The sequence below is a fragment of the Marmota monax genome, unplaced genomic scaffold (assembly GCF_021218885.2).
Source record: "Marmota monax isolate L192 unplaced genomic scaffold, Marmota_monax_Labrador192_F-V1.1 WCK01_AAM20220418_F8-fsc00252, whole genome shotgun sequence".
In the NCBI taxonomy this organism is placed as follows: domain Eukaryota; kingdom Metazoa; phylum Chordata; class Mammalia; order Rodentia; family Sciuridae; genus Marmota; species Marmota monax.
The window spans coordinates 425,678-441,744 of record NW_026692478.1 but is presented as its reverse complement, the minus strand read 5'-3'; the positions used below and the strand labels follow the sequence as shown (position 1 = coordinate 441,744).

General features: G+C 39.2%; 1 protein-coding gene across 7 annotated transcripts in view; it reads left to right on the top strand.

Annotated features, from left to right (window-relative positions):
• Ikbkb (inhibitor of nuclear factor kappa B kinase subunit beta) overlaps nucleotides 1-9,456 on the top strand; it is a 48,981-nt gene extending 39,525 nt beyond the window's left edge. For 6 of the 7 annotated variants that reach the window (XM_058578900.1, XM_046443094.2, XM_046443090.2 and 3 more), the window contains 6 exons: nucleotides 662-711; nucleotides 815-914; nucleotides 1,119-1,266; nucleotides 4,335-4,462; nucleotides 7,034-7,124; nucleotides 8,119-9,456. In XM_058578900.1, the coding sequence (XP_058434883.1) occupies nucleotides 662-711; nucleotides 815-914; nucleotides 1,119-1,266; nucleotides 4,335-4,462; nucleotides 7,034-7,124; nucleotides 8,119-8,184 (583 nt within the window). In that variant the 3' untranslated portion in view covers nucleotides 8,185-9,456. The remainder of the gene's footprint in view (nucleotides 1-661; nucleotides 712-814; nucleotides 915-1,118; nucleotides 1,267-4,334; nucleotides 4,463-7,033; nucleotides 7,125-8,118) is intronic. The other variant, XM_058578901.1, reaches the window with a different exon arrangement.
• Nucleotides 9,457-16,067: the final 6,611 nt, after the last annotated feature.

Genomic DNA, 16,067 nt, shown 5'->3' with positions numbered 1-16,067 from the left:
CAGGAGGGAATGAGGCATACAGGCAGAGCATCCTACCTGAAGAAATAACATCTTTCCCCTGTGTGCTGACAAGAAGGAAGCAGGCAAGCAGGATCAGTGTATTAAGGACTCCATGGCTGAGCTCAGTGTATTTCCTGATGCTTTTACTAGGATTCTTGAGATGAAAAATCTGAGCATCAGAACTTTAATTATTTGTTCCATATTTTCTCTAATTCTTTAATCCTTATTCTCTAGTTTTCAAATGAGAGTCTTCTTTTGAGAACATTGCCTGACCTTTGTTAGGGGAATGGGATAAGAATTTGTGTCTGCCCTTGGCTCAAATTTTCAAGGGTAAGCATGTTTTCTTGCTCAGATCCAGAGATAGCACCTGTAGTCACTACTGTAGAATTCAAGTGGAAGAGGAATTCAGAAGGATGGAGCCAATACTGCTTCTCTTAAGATTTGCTCTAGTGATAGCTTGGGGATGTTTGAATTGGATGATGAAGGCAATCATTCACTTACCACAGACATTACCAGAAATAATAGTCTTCTCCAATCCAGAAAGACATATCATCATTCTTATGTTTGTAAATCAGTAATTCTGCTGGCAGGAATTAGCAACCAAGACTTCCAGGGTTCCTATTTGGTCTTGAATCTAAACAGAGCTTCCTATATATTTCAGAGAGGAACAAGCAAGAGAGCTTTATAGGAGACTAAGGGAAAAGCCGAGAGGTAGGTGGTATGGGGGCCTCTGGCTCCTATTTATCTCATTTTGAGGCACTGGTACTCTTCCAGGCACCTGGAGCAACTATGTTACTACCCCTGTCTTTCCCAGACCAACGAACAGATGGTGACAGTCAGGAGATGGTACGATTACTACTTCAGGCAATTCAAGGTTTTGAAAAGAAAGTGCGAATGATTTATACACAGCTCAGGTACGAGCCCTCTTTCCTGCTAGAGGATGGAATATAGTGCAGCAGGAAGGCCATGGGTGAGACCATTTCCCTCACTCTGATCTGATTTGCTTAACAGCAATAAAAGCTATTCACAACTACTAGTTGGATCCATATTATTAGGGGTGATGTTCTGCTTGCTCCAGCCCAAAGCCCACTCGAGTTTTTCATGTTTGTTCTTCACAGCAAAACTGTGGTTTGTAAGCAGAAGGCATTGGAATTGTTGCCCAAGGTGGAAGAAGTGGTGAGTCTAATGAATGAGGATGAGAAGACTGTCGTTCGGCTTCAGGAGAAGCGGCAGAAGGAGCTCTGGAACCTTTTGAAGATCGCATGTGTGAGTCAGCCCTTGGCCTGCCAGCCACCTCCCTGCTCTATGCCACTGACAGCATTCTGCTAGGGGAGCCACAGCGTCACCAACAGCCCTCCTTAGTTGCCACTGCTCTGTTGTCATCTCTGTGAAATGGAATGGGCAGGGAAGGGAGGACTAGGTGGGGAGATGAGAGGAATGCTTGTGCTGGTAGTTTTTATTTATCCTAGTGACTGCCTTAATTACCACAACCCAAGTGGCTTCTAACAACAGAAATTATTCTCTCAGAGTTCCAGGCCCCTCCAGCAGCTCCAGGGGAGAGACCTGCCTTGCCTTTTATAGCTGCTGGTGGCTCCAAGTATTCCTTGGCCTGTGGCCATGTCACTCTGGGATCTGTCTTCACATGACTCAGTGTCTCCCATCTGGATGTCTTTCTAAGGACACCTGATACTCTATCTGGATCACACTGAGCTAGTACAGAATGATCTCATTTGGGGGCCCTTAATTATATCCGTAAAGACCCTTTTTCCAAATAAAGTCACATTTGCAGGTTCCAGGCGTTAGGACTTGGACCCACATCTTTTAGGGCCACCATGCACTTTCTGTGCATACCATCTTAATGCAACTGTGATTCCATCAAATCCACTTGGGGTGAAAATATAAAAATTTAAAAGCCAGAGAAAAGAGAAGAGCCAGTGGGGATGGGGTTGTGGCTTAGTGGTGGAGTGCTTGCCTGGCACATGTGAGGCACTGGGTTTGGGCTTCAGCACCACATTAAAATAAATAAAGGCATTGTGTTCATCTACATCTAAAAAAAAAATAATTAAAAATAAAGAAGAGCCAGGTAAAAGTTGGTTATGGAAGCCAGAGCCACTAGGAGAGTGACCCAATCATGAAAGGCTGCAGAGAGGTTGGAAAGAATGGAAAGAGAGCAATTTGAAGACTAATTCCTGCCAGCAGAATTACTGATTTATAAACATAAGAAGCTACTAGTAAGTAGCTTCAAGAACAAAGGGAGGAGGAAGGGTAGATGGTTGCTTATGGTGGGAGCAAGATACAAAGATGGTGCTTTTCAAAGGTCTTAGAGAATAGAGCATGTTTGTGGGCCAAGCAGAAAACAGTGTACCAGGAGATCCTTAATCAGAGAGAGGTGGGGGACAGTTGATTAATTTGGTCCTGAGACCCAAAAAGAGTTAGGATCAGGAGCATTGTGATAGATTTGCCTTGGAAGGTGTGAGCAGCATTTTTTCCTATCAGAAAAATGATAAAGAAAAAAGGAGGAGATGATCCAAGAAGGAGAGAGAAGTTGAGGTCTGCACAGGTGATAACTTGACCTGCCTTCTGCATTCTTTGAGTGCTACTTGCTCAGCAGTATGATGAAAACTGAAGATACAGTGGGGACAGGGCATGACATCTGCCCTGGGGAGTTCATAATCTGGCAAAGGCCATGGACAAGGACATGAATGAGAACAATCTAGAGCAAGAAGTGCTAAAAAGCAGCTATAGCTGTAGTACGCATGAGCAGTGGTGTGAATGCAGGGGAGGAAAGCCAGCTTTCATCTGAGAGGTGAGGGAGTGACAAGAAAGGCTCCTGATGAGTACATAGGAGTTAGGTGGGGGAATGGCAGTAAGGATATTCCAGTACAGTTGGATTGCTTCATTGAAAGCATAGAGGCCTGGAAGAGAGTCGTGCATTCTGGGTGGCAGAAGCAGGTTGCAGTGGTGTTGGAGAAAGGGTTTCACCAAGAATGAAATCTGGGAAGGTCAAGGGTTAGCTCAAGTAGGCCACCCTGTGTTTTCAAAGTCTAAGGAAATATAACAGGATTTGTTCTTCCCTCATATCAAAGAATGCAAGTATGAAAACTATATGATCCTATTTGGGTTTTATGGGAATCACTCTGGTGGCAGCTGGAGTCCAGATTTGGCACTCTGTCAAACCTCAGTACTAACTATGAGGGGCCATGCAGTGGTGGGTGCTCAGGACCTAACAGGAGAATGTTAGGAGCAGATTGTGTAGAAATGATCTGCCACCCATAATTATAGACCCAGGGAAGAAATGAAGGAGTAGGTGGCTGATCAGCCTGGAAGGCACAACAGATAGATAAGAGCAAAGCTAACATACTTGAGGAACTGGGATTGTGGCTCAGAGGTAGAGCGCTTGCCTAACATGCATGAGGCACTGGCTTTGATCCTCAGCACCACCTAAATATAAAACAAAGATATTGTGTCTACCTATAACTAAAAAATAAATATAAAAAAGTTAGCATATTTGAAAGTCTGGTTAAAGACAACCTCAATGTTTAGCCAGAGAAGAGTATAAGCTTAGAAAGGTCTCCAGATTGACAGCTAGGGAGAGACTGCAGAACTGCTGCCTCCAGCGAGGGTAAGAAGCAGGGATGGTGAGTGTAGAGCAGATGAAGGAGGAGGTGTCCAGAGACTCATAGATGTGCCTGAGGTGCAGAGAAGATGACAGTAAGTCATGTTTACAGTAGATCATGTCCACACTAGGTCATGTTCACAGGCTGCATATATGAAGAGGTACAAAGAGCTGGAGCTAGAGCCACTGGCTGACCCCCTGTTTGAAAGGGCAGTGGCTACATTGCTCCTGGGATTCAGAACAGCTGCATTTTCTTCTTAACTCTACTGCAGATTGTGCCATTCACACAGTTTCTTATTCTTTTTGTGTGTCTCATTCTCCTTGGAAGAGTAAAAATACCTTTCTTTTGTTTAAGAGTACTCCAGGAATCAAATTAAATAAAGCCTGCAAATTCAGGTGTTCAAGTTCTCTATATTTAGAGTCCTTTTTCAAAAAGCACATATGTTGATACAGAAACACCTTTTTTTTTTGGTGCTGGGGATTGAACCCAGGGCCTTGAACATGTGAGGCAAGGCAAGCACTCTACCAACTGAGATGTATCCCCAGCTCAACTTTTGAGGCATAATGCAATATCCCCAGCTGTTGTCACGGATAGAGATGTTGACTGGTAGTTTCTAGGAATAGTTATGGTGTCTTACAGGCAGTTGTCTCAAGAGGAAGTACTGTGGTGTGAATGCAGAATTTGTTTTGTTGACTGTTTTGGGGTTTTGTCCTTCAGAGCAAGGTCCGTGGTCCTGTCAGTGGAAGCCCAGATAGCATGAATGCTTCTCGACTTAGTCACCCCGGTCAGCTGATGTCTCAGCCATCCACTGCCCCTGACAGCTTACCTGAGTCAGCCAAGAAAAGGTAAGTCACAGTTAACAATGCCTAGTATCACATTCAGGGCATATCAGGAGACCATGGAAACGGAAATTATGTTTATCACTGATAAACATCTACTGGTTTTGTGCATGCTTCTCTTTGTTATATATGCAAGGCCTTACAGTGACAAAGGTGATTCATATTTTACCCGAATAGTCCCTTGTAACTTGCCCACTAAGTAGTTTCCTTGTCCTAGGTGGATTACTAATTGTTTAGTGAGGATACAGTTCTAGTCAGTCACATATTGTTACATATAGTCTATCAACAATCATCTCTTCTTCAAAACCATCTTCCCTTCACACCTGGGTTGTCTGGCCTCCTCCATCCCATTCACCTACATTTTGAGTTAGCAAGTTACTATTTTTCTTCCCAGGGCCTCTCTTCATCTCCCATTCATCCCTTCTTTTCCTTCCTTTTTCCTGAACCACTTCAGTGGAATTCCCAAACAGAACATTTCAGCCCTTTTCCTAGCAAGGCTTTCTGCCTCTGCTTCCTATCTGTTACTGCTGCCTAGACTTTTTTTTTTAATATATTTTTTCAATTGTTGATGGGCCTTTTATTTATTTACTTATTTATATGCAAAGCTGAAAATTGAACCTAGTGCCTTGTGCATTATAGACAAGAGCTCTACCACTAAGCTTCAACCCCAACCCTGCTGCCATGTATTGACAAATACTATTCTGACCAAGTAGTTACTTTAACAGTGGCTTCACATTCCATTAACAATGGCTTCACATTCCATTCTAGATCAGGTCTGAACTTTTTCAGGCACTTGCAAGCACCTCATTGTGGCTCTTGGGCTTATCCACTATCCCTTACAAACTGCTTGCACTAGCCCAGTTCTTAAAAAATCCCATCCAGACCAGCAGCAGCAATAACATCCAGGTACTTGTTAAAACAGTAGATTCCTGGGTTCCACCAAAGCTCTGAATCAGTGGTGGTGCCTAGGAGTCTGTGTCTTACAAGCTGTCTGGATGATTCTGCTGCATGTGGAAGAATGAGAACTGCTGTCCTTACTGAGCAAGCTCTCATTCCTCAGGTGCCCTTCACTGTGGTCGTCCTCCCACACACTGGGCACACTGTTTTTCTCTGCTTTCCACCTCCTTCAAAGCCTTGAGCATCCATACATGCCTTGCTCCCTTCTTAGGATTTGTTTTCTAGTTCAGTTCCATAGGCATTTATTTAGCACCTTCTATGTGCTGATCCCTAGGTACTGGAGATGGTTAAATCAGTTCCTGTAGGCAAAACTGTAGGCATAGAAAATAAAGTAATGATTGCCTAGGGTTAGTGGGGAGGAGGAAAGGACTGATTGATAATGGGTACTAGGTTTCTTTTAGGGGTGAAAAAATGTTCTAAAACCAGACATGGTAATGATTGCTCAACCCTATAAATATACTAAAGCCATGGAATTGTTCACTTTGAACAGGCACACTTTGTGGTGTATAAATTATATATCAAAATGTTTTGAAAGAATTTGTTCTTTTCCTTGGGGAGTTTGTTGCCAGTTTTGGTATTTAATCATACACAACTTTAGATTCTTCATTACGTCCCCTACCTCTTGTAAACTTCTGGAGGACTGTAATCTGGTCACAGGTCATGTGACTCTCTGAGCTGATACTGAGCCTTTAACTTAGCTAGAAGTCCCATAGATGAGCCTGAGTACAAATGTGCTTGTTCCTTCCTACCCAGGATTTTGTTCTTTCCCACCAAGTTTTACAGGGCAAAGTAAATTCCAGGGCACCATTGACCTATAATTGGTGTTTCTCCTCCAGTGGTATTCTTAAAGTTCAGAAAATTTGTACTGAGAGCACAGAGATTCTCTGGTCTCTCCATGTCATAAAGCAGAGGCCAGAAAAGGACAAATGGTTTGACAGAATCTCCTTAGTCTCATGGTGGCCCATTCATGAAAAGAAACATGCATTTCTTACTATAGAAAAGAGAGATCAGATTCAATGAAATAATATCCCAGAACTATGCATTTCAGCAGATCAAAAAGGACTGTGGAGGGCTGGGGATGTGGCTCAAGTGGTAGCATGCTCTCCTAGCATGCGTGAGGCACTAGGTTCGATTCTCAGCACCACATAGAAATAAAATAAAAGATATTGTGTCCACCTAAAACTAAAAAATTTTAAAAAAGAACTGTAGAAACCCAGGGAACTGCTTACTCCCCTCCCCCCACCCTTTCTTTCTTTTCCATTTCAAAAACTGGGAAATAATTTACTTAAGAGGATACCTTTAGATTTTGGCAATTTGAAAAGAATTCAGTATAGCTATCTAGTAAGTCAAAAAGCTGTTTTGCTTTATTAATTAAACAGATCTATTTACTTTTTCCCATTTTGAACAGTAATACTCATGACTGGATTTGGGCTTCTACGAAGTACTTAATCAGATGAATGGAATCATTAGTCAGTGACATGGTGTTAAGACATTTAGGATCAAAATAATTGTTGCGTCATTCAAAAAACAGTGTCAAAGGTTCTTTAGCATATTTTCAACTGAAGTATTAGCTTCATAAGATACTTATGACCCTTTCTAATAATTGATCATTATCTTTAGTGAAGAACTGGTGGCTGAAGCACATACTCTCTGCACCCAGCTAGAAAATGCCATGCAAGACACCATGAAGGAGCAGGACCAGAGTTTGATGGTAATAACTTGTGGGAACTCTATCTTTTCATGCCCTTTTTTCCTGTAGCAAAAGAGAAAACAAAAAGGCAACCCAACATTAGCCTTGGTCTCAGTATGTATTTGATTTTCTAGTACTTTTTTTGTGATTCATAATAATTAATGGCTGTTGATTATTGCATGTTTCTAAGTACATTGTGTGCATTATCCTTTTTAATCTTTACAAGACTGAATCCTGATGAGGAGGCAACATTATTCCTAGAAGATCCTGCCCCACCTTGGCTACTATTGCTGAGCAACTGTGTTGGGTACTGTGCTGGATTCTGGTGACAAAACAGCAATCTCTCATGGCTCTGTACCTTAGACACTTAGCTTAGCAGTAGGCAGTACTGATATGGGGAAGCTACATGAGGAAAACCCAGCCAAGACAGAGAGGTACATTAAGACAAAACTGAAATCACTGCAAGGATCCTAAATCTTTCCCTTAGATGTTTAAATAGACTTTTTCTGCTAATATAATCATTTTCTAACTCTTCCCTAACTTCAAGAAAAATCAAAGAGGACACTACTGCCAGTTGTAGTCGTCTCTGATTTGTTCAAGTGTCCTCCTTTGTGGGAGCTTTCTGTACCTCTTATTTCTCTTCACCTCCTGGTGCTATATATATATTTTGATCATTTCACTGCTACTTGACCTCTGCCAGGAGAGAAGCGTTTCTCATCAGGCCATTTCCTCTTGTGAGATTGGAAACTTACAGTTGAGGTGATAACTGTCAGTATTACCTACAGTGAGTATGTAAGTGTTGTGAGCTATTAGTAGTACTAAAATTCTCTTTTTAGTTTTCATAGGGCTTTGAGCTGATCCAAAAGTATTCTGCATGGTTTGAATATGTAGCTCAGTTCAAGAGTGCCCTGCAATAACAGGACTGTTCCTGACAGAAGGCTTTAAACTTACTTTGAAATTGCATTGGTTGCCTCCTGAAAAGGAAAGAATGTCTAACATGCGTATTGATTTGCAGGCTCTGGACTGGAGCTGGTTACAGACAGAGGACGAAGAACAGAGTGCTTTGGAGCAAGCCTCATGACTGGGGGCCTAGACCACCTGACCTGCCACTTTCCTACAGAGGCTCCTGTGGTATTGACGTCCCAGTGCTCTCCAGCATCTAGATGGAGATCTTACTTCCCCAGCATCTGTGTTTTTCACCCCGGACCAAAGTTGTGGCCCTCAGCAAACCATGCCAGTACCTTGTCTGTACACTGGAAGTCCTCCATTATAGAAGCCCAGTAAATGTTGATACCAGTTGTAAGTTTTCAGGGAAACAGAGCCTCAGCAGCTGCTTCCTCTGCTATGAAAAGAGTGCTCAGAGTATGGTTTGCCACACAGACCACTGGACAGATGTGTAACTTGAATCTTTTAGAAATGGTACTTGGTGCCAGCCTGCCCTCTTCTGACTTCTCCTGAGCTCCAGGGAGGCCTTAATCCACTGTCCCTTTTTATGTTACAGCTAAGACTTTGTCTGGATTCAGCTTCTCTTAAACAGACTTTTAAATCATAGGTTTGGCCAGAACCCATCTCTGTTCCTTTTTATTTCATTGCTGCTAAAAAAATGTTTTTACCTACTGCATCATGGTCATCCCCCTTTCAGCAAGGTTGTAGTATTGCCAAGCCCCCCATTGTCTGCAGTCCTTTCAGCTACAGAGTGACTTCCTAGGGACAGGATGAAGAGCTACTACCTTCTTTTGAGTTCCAATGATGACCTGGGAGTAAGTTATCCTGGAGAAGAGGGAAAGAAGAAAAGGGTATCTGTCAATGACTAGCCTACTGACCTTTTTAACCTTGTAAAAAATGTCTCTGTGTGGTGGTGGGGTAGGGGTGTTCCAGCCTCTCATATCATCTAGCAGTATTATTAAATTGGTTTATTTTATAAATAGTTTCTTTATTTTGAAACGTGACTGAAATACTTAGACTGGATTCTGCAGTCCATTTCTATAATACCTATGGTTAGAATTTCTGAACTCAACATCCAGCATAATGGAAAATTTTATAAAATTGAATATTATCTGGATCATAAACAATGTTGTAGCTCTGCTTCAGCATTTCATAAAACGATTTTATATGTAAAAGCAAGAAAAATGAATTCAGATGATCATAAACAGGTATGTTTTGTTGGTAAAAAAAAAAAAAGACTTGAAGTAGAGGAATTTCATGAAGTAATTTCCATGGAGATAGTGTGAGGCAAGTGCCTGGTCAAATAAGTTTAGGAAATTCTTCATGCTTAAACTATTGTTGGAGATTTGCTCTGTATACTGGTAAAGTCTCTGAAAAGTCTTATAATAAAGGAACTTGCTTAACTTTAGGTAAATTCATTATTGACCAATGTCATTTGATCATAGAATTTCACCCCTCCCCATGTGTGTTTAACATTAATATCCAAAGGATTTATGGTTTGAGAAAGCATGATTTTGGAAACCTTGGTTAGGGACATAGTAGGAAATAAGACAAGAAACCCTGGGACAGTAGGGAAGGCTGGGTTAAGGGCTGTGGACTTGTTTCATAGGCAATTAGAAATCACTCAAGAATTTTGAACAAGAAAATGACATAGCCAAAGCAGTAGTTTGAAAAGTTTGTCATGGGCCATTCTAATTAAAAAAGTGAAAACCCAAGAGTTAAGACTTCTTTTTCCAAAAAGATGAAGTAGATATGCTTTTTCTTTTTGTTAAGTACAACTAAAATCTTTGGACATTATATATGAGCAAATATAAGAAGGTAGAGGGTAAGGCAGACTGTATAGGGACCTTGGGATTTGAGGAATGACATTGGTAGTGAGTTTTTTGGGTTTTCTCTTTCATATATCCCAGATTGGGTGCTGGAGAAGCTAGCTAATGGGCACAGACAAAAAGGTCCCAAGAAAAGCATGCTCTCTTTTTTGAGTTTTCCTGGGCCTGCTATACAAATTACTACAAATTGCCTGGCTTAAACAACAGTAATTTATTCTCACAGTTCTGAAGGCCAGAAATCTGAAATCAAGATGTAGGCAGGACCATATCTCCTGTGTAGGCTCTAAAGATAAATTCTGTTCCTTGCCTCTTCCAATATCTGATGGATCCAGACAATCCTGACTTGTGGCTGCAACTCTGATTCAAGGATATGTTGCCACCGCCTCCTCCATCTAATCTCCCCTGTATATAATTTATGATAACAGTTGTCATTAGATTTAGGGCCAATTTGGAAAATGTAGGATAAGTACCTCCTCTCAGGATTTTTATGCAGTCACACATTTTGCCATGTGAGTAAACATTTACAGGTTCTGGGGATTTGGATGTGATTTGGGGTCACCCTTGGATCCCCTGAATTCATGTCTGTCAAACATCCCCAAAAGTCTCTATCCATTACAGAATCAACTCTGAGGCCATATTCTCACTTAGATATCAGCTTAAAAGTCCTGAATTTCATCATCTCAATCAGGTGTGGGTGAGATTCAGGCCAGTTATAATCTAGGACAAAATTTGTCCATCTGTGGACCTGTGGAATTAGGAAACAAGTAATCTGCTCCCAAAATACAATGGTAGAATAGGCATATGATAGACATTCCCAAACCAATAAGGAAAAATGGAAGGAATAATGAAGTCATCAGTCCCATCAATTTTGGATTTCAAGCAGGGCAAATTCCATTATGCTTCAAGTTCTGTAAATTGGTTTGTGGCTCTGCCTATTAGACCTATAGCAGCTTTGTTAATCTTTGCATGTGTGCTCACGGTAGCACCATGGACTTCTTTATGCCCATGGTGGCTCTATAGACTTTTGATTCTGCCCACAGAAACTTACTAGGTCTGTATCCATTAACTCTGTATCTGCTCAGCCAATGACTCTGCCCTTAAAATTATTTTTCCTTTCTTCACCCCCGCCCCACCCCAGAAAGACAGCATGCTTGCAGCCTAATAGTTTGATCAGTCCATTTCCTGCCTGTAGTTTTGGAATTTCACTAGCCTTTCCCTTCTTTCATCCCGTGTCCCTTTAATCTAAGCTGATTTCTGTTGATAACACATTCTCAAAAATAATGTAGGTCTCCTATGTATGTCATGGAGTTCCGCACCATTAGACAAGAGGGCCCTCCACATATTTTCCAGAATAATCCCATTCCTGACTTTTACTGAAATGGTTGAGTGGGTCATATGCCATGAGTCATATGCCTAATCTCTTCTATGAAAGTTTGTCCAGCACACACTTGACTTTCTCTCCAGGGGGGCGCTTTCCCAGAGTGAATTTTTAAATTTTAGTTTTGCAATCTTGGTAGGCCAAGGACATCCCAAGTAATCAAGTGCTGATTCTTTTTTTTTTCCTTTTCTTTCTTTTTTTAAAATTCTTTGTAGTTGTAGATGGATAGCATACCCTATTATTTATTTTTATGTGGTGCTAAGGATCAAACATAGTGCCTCACACATGCTAGGCAAGTGCTCTGCCACTGAGCCCCATCAAGTTCTGGTTCTTTTTTGCTTAACTCTTCAATTTATCTCATTCTTTTTGCATTTTATTATAAGCAACAAGGAGAAGCCAGGCTGTATTGTCAGTGTTTTGCTTGTGAATCTCAGGCGAATAACCAAATTCATTGCTTACAAATTCTGCTTTTCACAAAATCAGAACACAATTCAGCCAGTTTACTTCTCTATATAAAAAGGATAATCTTTCCCTCAATTTCCAGTAATGTGTTTCTTATTTTTTTCTGAGTCCAACTATGTTTGTTTGTTTCTTATTTTTTTCTGAGCCCACAATAAAAACATTTGTATTTATTTGTTATAATTGGTTATACATGACAGTAGAATGCATTATGACACATTGTACACAAATGGAACATAACTTCTCATTCCTCTGGCTGTACTGCTGAATCACACCAAGAGTATATTCATTTCTGTAAATATTTTGTTCATAGTAAATGTGTTCTTCAAGATGATAGAAACTTTCTCGACCATGCTCCTAATATCCTTCTCAGTCTTCATCATCTGTCTTTAACATCTGTATTTCTATCAACATTATTCAAGGCAGTCAAGACTTTTACTGTCATGTACCTTAATATTCTTCATCTTCTATTCATTATATAATTCCAAAGCTACTTCCACCTCTTTGTGTTATAGTACATGTTATAAAGCATCCTATTCCTTAATACCAAAATCTATATCACCTTTCTAGTTTTCTATAATAAATTACCTCAAGTAGGTGACTGCCTCAGCCTCTATTGTTTACTGCCTCCTATCTATCAAATATCCCCGGTGTGTCTTTTATCATGATACTTGTTAAGATGGTCCTCCCAAATCTTTTATTACAATTTTTGTTGTATAAGATAGTATCTACTTCTTTGCTGCAAGTCACAAATTCTGAGAATTAAGATGTGAACATATCATCTTGGGTACTACCATTTAAATTACTACATTAGCCATAAGACCAGGAGAAAGAATCTTAGACAATGACTACTCCAGCCAAATACCACAGCAAAACTGCTTTTCTGTCAGCAAAGGTCAAACAAGGAACTTTGACTTCCACACTCATCAGATTGTTATGAAGAGTCCCCATATCTCCCACTAGGGTGATGACAAAAGAAGACCAACTGAGGAGCTAGGACTTACATGTCTGCTAGATGCTAACAAGTCCCCTTCCACATGGTATCAAGGGAGACTACATGGTGAATGGCACTTTTAACCACCCATTAATTGTATTAATGGAGACATAGTTAAGAGAGTAAACTCCCACATCTTTCTAAGTATCAAGGAGCTCCTGCTCCCAGTATTTGTCAATGGAGTTTTACTGAACTCTACTGCCATCAATGAGTATATCCAGCAGACAATCCAGATGGCAACAGGCAGATTACCATTTTCACTTGATAATAATTAGATGGCATTTTGTCTCCCTTGATAGAACAGTGCCAGAGGAAGCCTACTCAGATTTAAATAAAATACAGAGCTACATAACACTCAAGTATCTAAATTTCATTCTAAAATCAATTCATTTTTATCATGGGTCTATATATTTATTCAAATCTTCTCATAAAACTTTTAAATAGCTGAAATATTTTACCCATCTAGATGTTGCACATTAAAAAAAATTAATTCCTATACACTGTACTTTTGTGACATGTCATTTTGTCAATATTTTTTATTTTCTATAATTTTTAATTGGTTTTTAGTGGTAGAGGGGAATAAGTTAATGTTAATAATCCAGTCATCTGGTACATTTTTATTGATTATAAATTAAACACATTGATTATGTAATTATATATTAATAGTTTATTTTAATTCTATTGTTATCTATATAAAAGTTACTCTTCATGGCAAATATGATTTTTTTTCTTTTCTAATCCCTTTGATGTTTTATTTCTCTTGTCATTGTAAGAAAATTTCTGTAAATATTTAGATCTCCAGTACTGGTTGTACAATAGTGATGATATTGGACATTCCTGTCCTCCACTGAAACCAAAATTATATTACCAAAAAGGATGATTACCATAGGCTTCTGTCAGATAGTATTTATCAAGTGAAAGATGTTTTATCATATTCCATTTTCTGAATCCTGTTAAGATCATAAATTCACTTGAACTTTATCAAATGCTTGCTTATGATTATTTTTAAGTTCAGTTAGATAATATTTAGGATTTTTACATTTATTTTTATATCTGAAAAGGGCCGACATTTTTCCATAAGCTCCAAAATAGAATGAGTTTTTTTTATAAGTTTAAGGAAAATGCTGATTTTTTTTCCCTAGATTGATGCTCAATATTTTTAACTTTATGTTGATGTCTCACAAACCTACATTTCTTCTTCTTTTTTAAATAAACCTACATTTCTACTCCTAAACTTCAAATTTCTGTATCTAGTCATACCAATCATATTCAAATACCTCACCCAAATCTCCTATATTTGTAATTTTATTTCAGGTAATGAAATTGCCATCTCATAAGCCAGAAATGAATGATTGTGTTAGTCAGATTTCTGTCACTATAACAAATACCTGAGAAAATCAACTTATAAAGAGAAAAGGTTTATTTTGGCTCACAATTTTGAAGGTTCCTGTCCAGGACTGACTGGCCCCATTGCTTTAGGACATGGTAAGACAGCACATTATGGCAGGAGTAGATGGCAGAGTGAAATCACTCACCTTGTGACCAGGGAACAAAGAGAAAAAAAGGAAGAGACTAGGATCCCATACTCTCCTTTGGGGGCATACCCCCAATGATCAAAAGACCTTCCATTATGCCCCCACAAAGTTTCTACCACTTCCCAAAATGTTTGCTTATGATTATTTTTAAGTTCAGTTAGCACTTCCCTGGGCTTTTGGCAAACTTTTAAGATCCATACAATAGCAGTGATCATGCTAGCCTCATTACATTTTTCATCCTCCAATGAATATGAAGAGAAAACTGGCAAGAAATAAAGTTAGAGGGTAGGCAGGAGATGAGTCATCTTAGACCTGCAGGCCACAGAAAGGAGTTTGGTTTTTATTTTAAGAACAGTGAAAGGGTATTTAAATAAATGTAAGATATTTTTTGCATTATGTCTTTAAAAATCACTCTTGTCCTATTTAGTGAATAGTCTGTGGAAAGAAAAGGGCAGAAGCAGGATGTCCATTGATGACAACTATGGCAATAGTTCAAGAGACCATGCTACACCAGACTTGCATAGTAGCAGCTGAGGTGGTGAGAGGGAATCTGATTCAGAACAGGCTTCCCTTCATATTCATGGGGGATTGGTTCCAGGAACAAAGTCTCCAGATGCTCAAATCCCTTACATAAAGTGGTAAAGTATTCTCATAGAACCTATGCACATCCTCCCAAATATTTTAAATTATCTCTATATGCTATGTACTGTTGTATGGTTTAAGAAATAACAAGAAATAAGTTTGTACACGTTCAGTATAGATAGGTTTTTTTTTCAAATATGATCCATGTTTGTTTGAATCTGTGGATGTGGAGTCCTCAGATACTGAGGGCCAGCTGTGTTCTAGAGACTGAACAGACAAGAACTTGCTGATAAATCGGATGTGGGGTATGAAAAGAAAGCAATTAAAATGATTCCTGGGGTGTTGGCCCGATGACAGAATAGATTAAAATGCCATTTACTGAGATAGGCAAAAGTTAAGGAGAAGCGAGTAGGTAAGAATCAAGAATTCTTTAGAATATTTTGTCAGTTTGATGTGTGAGCTCAAGGGAAAGGTTAGGTTAGAAATATAAATATAGATGTCTTCAAGCTACTCATAGCATTTTAACACTAGAGAAGGTGGAAAAACTGCTTAGAGAATCAAGGCCTGAGCTCCTTTCCCAATAAGGGAGGAGAGCCGAGGAGGAGCTAATAACCAGCATGTACATACATGGCCCCTGAAAAATGGACAGAAAAGAGGAAGGAAAACACAGAGTATGTGCTATCTTAGAAGTCAATTGAAAACTAGTTATTTCAAAAAGAAACTAGTTAAGTGAATCATATGTAGCTTGTCTAAGAAGATCAGGAATAATTTTCCTTGTATTCTCTAGTATTGATTTTTAAAAAGCAGCCATAATATTCATATAAAATTTTTTCACACAACTCCCTACATTTGTAAATTTGGAGGTAAATAAAAATGCTTTTATTTAATGAAGGATAGTCATTCTATCGAACAAAGTAATCTGAATATAACCTGGCATATCAATATTTAACAGGAAAAATATGAATATGGAAAAAAAAAACTAGTCCAAGTCTATTTACAAAATTTTGTCAAAAATATACAAAAGAAGGTAAGTAATAATATATAAAAGATCTAAAAAATTAATAGAAGACAACTACCTCCATTAGAAAAATAAGCAAAGGCAGGGGTAGTGGCTCAGCTGTAGAGCGCTTGCCTGGCATGTACCAGACCCTGGGTTCGATCTTCGGCACCACATAAAAAAAATAAATAAGTGAAATAAAGGTATTAAAAGAAAAAAAAAAGAAAAATAAGCAAAGGACATGA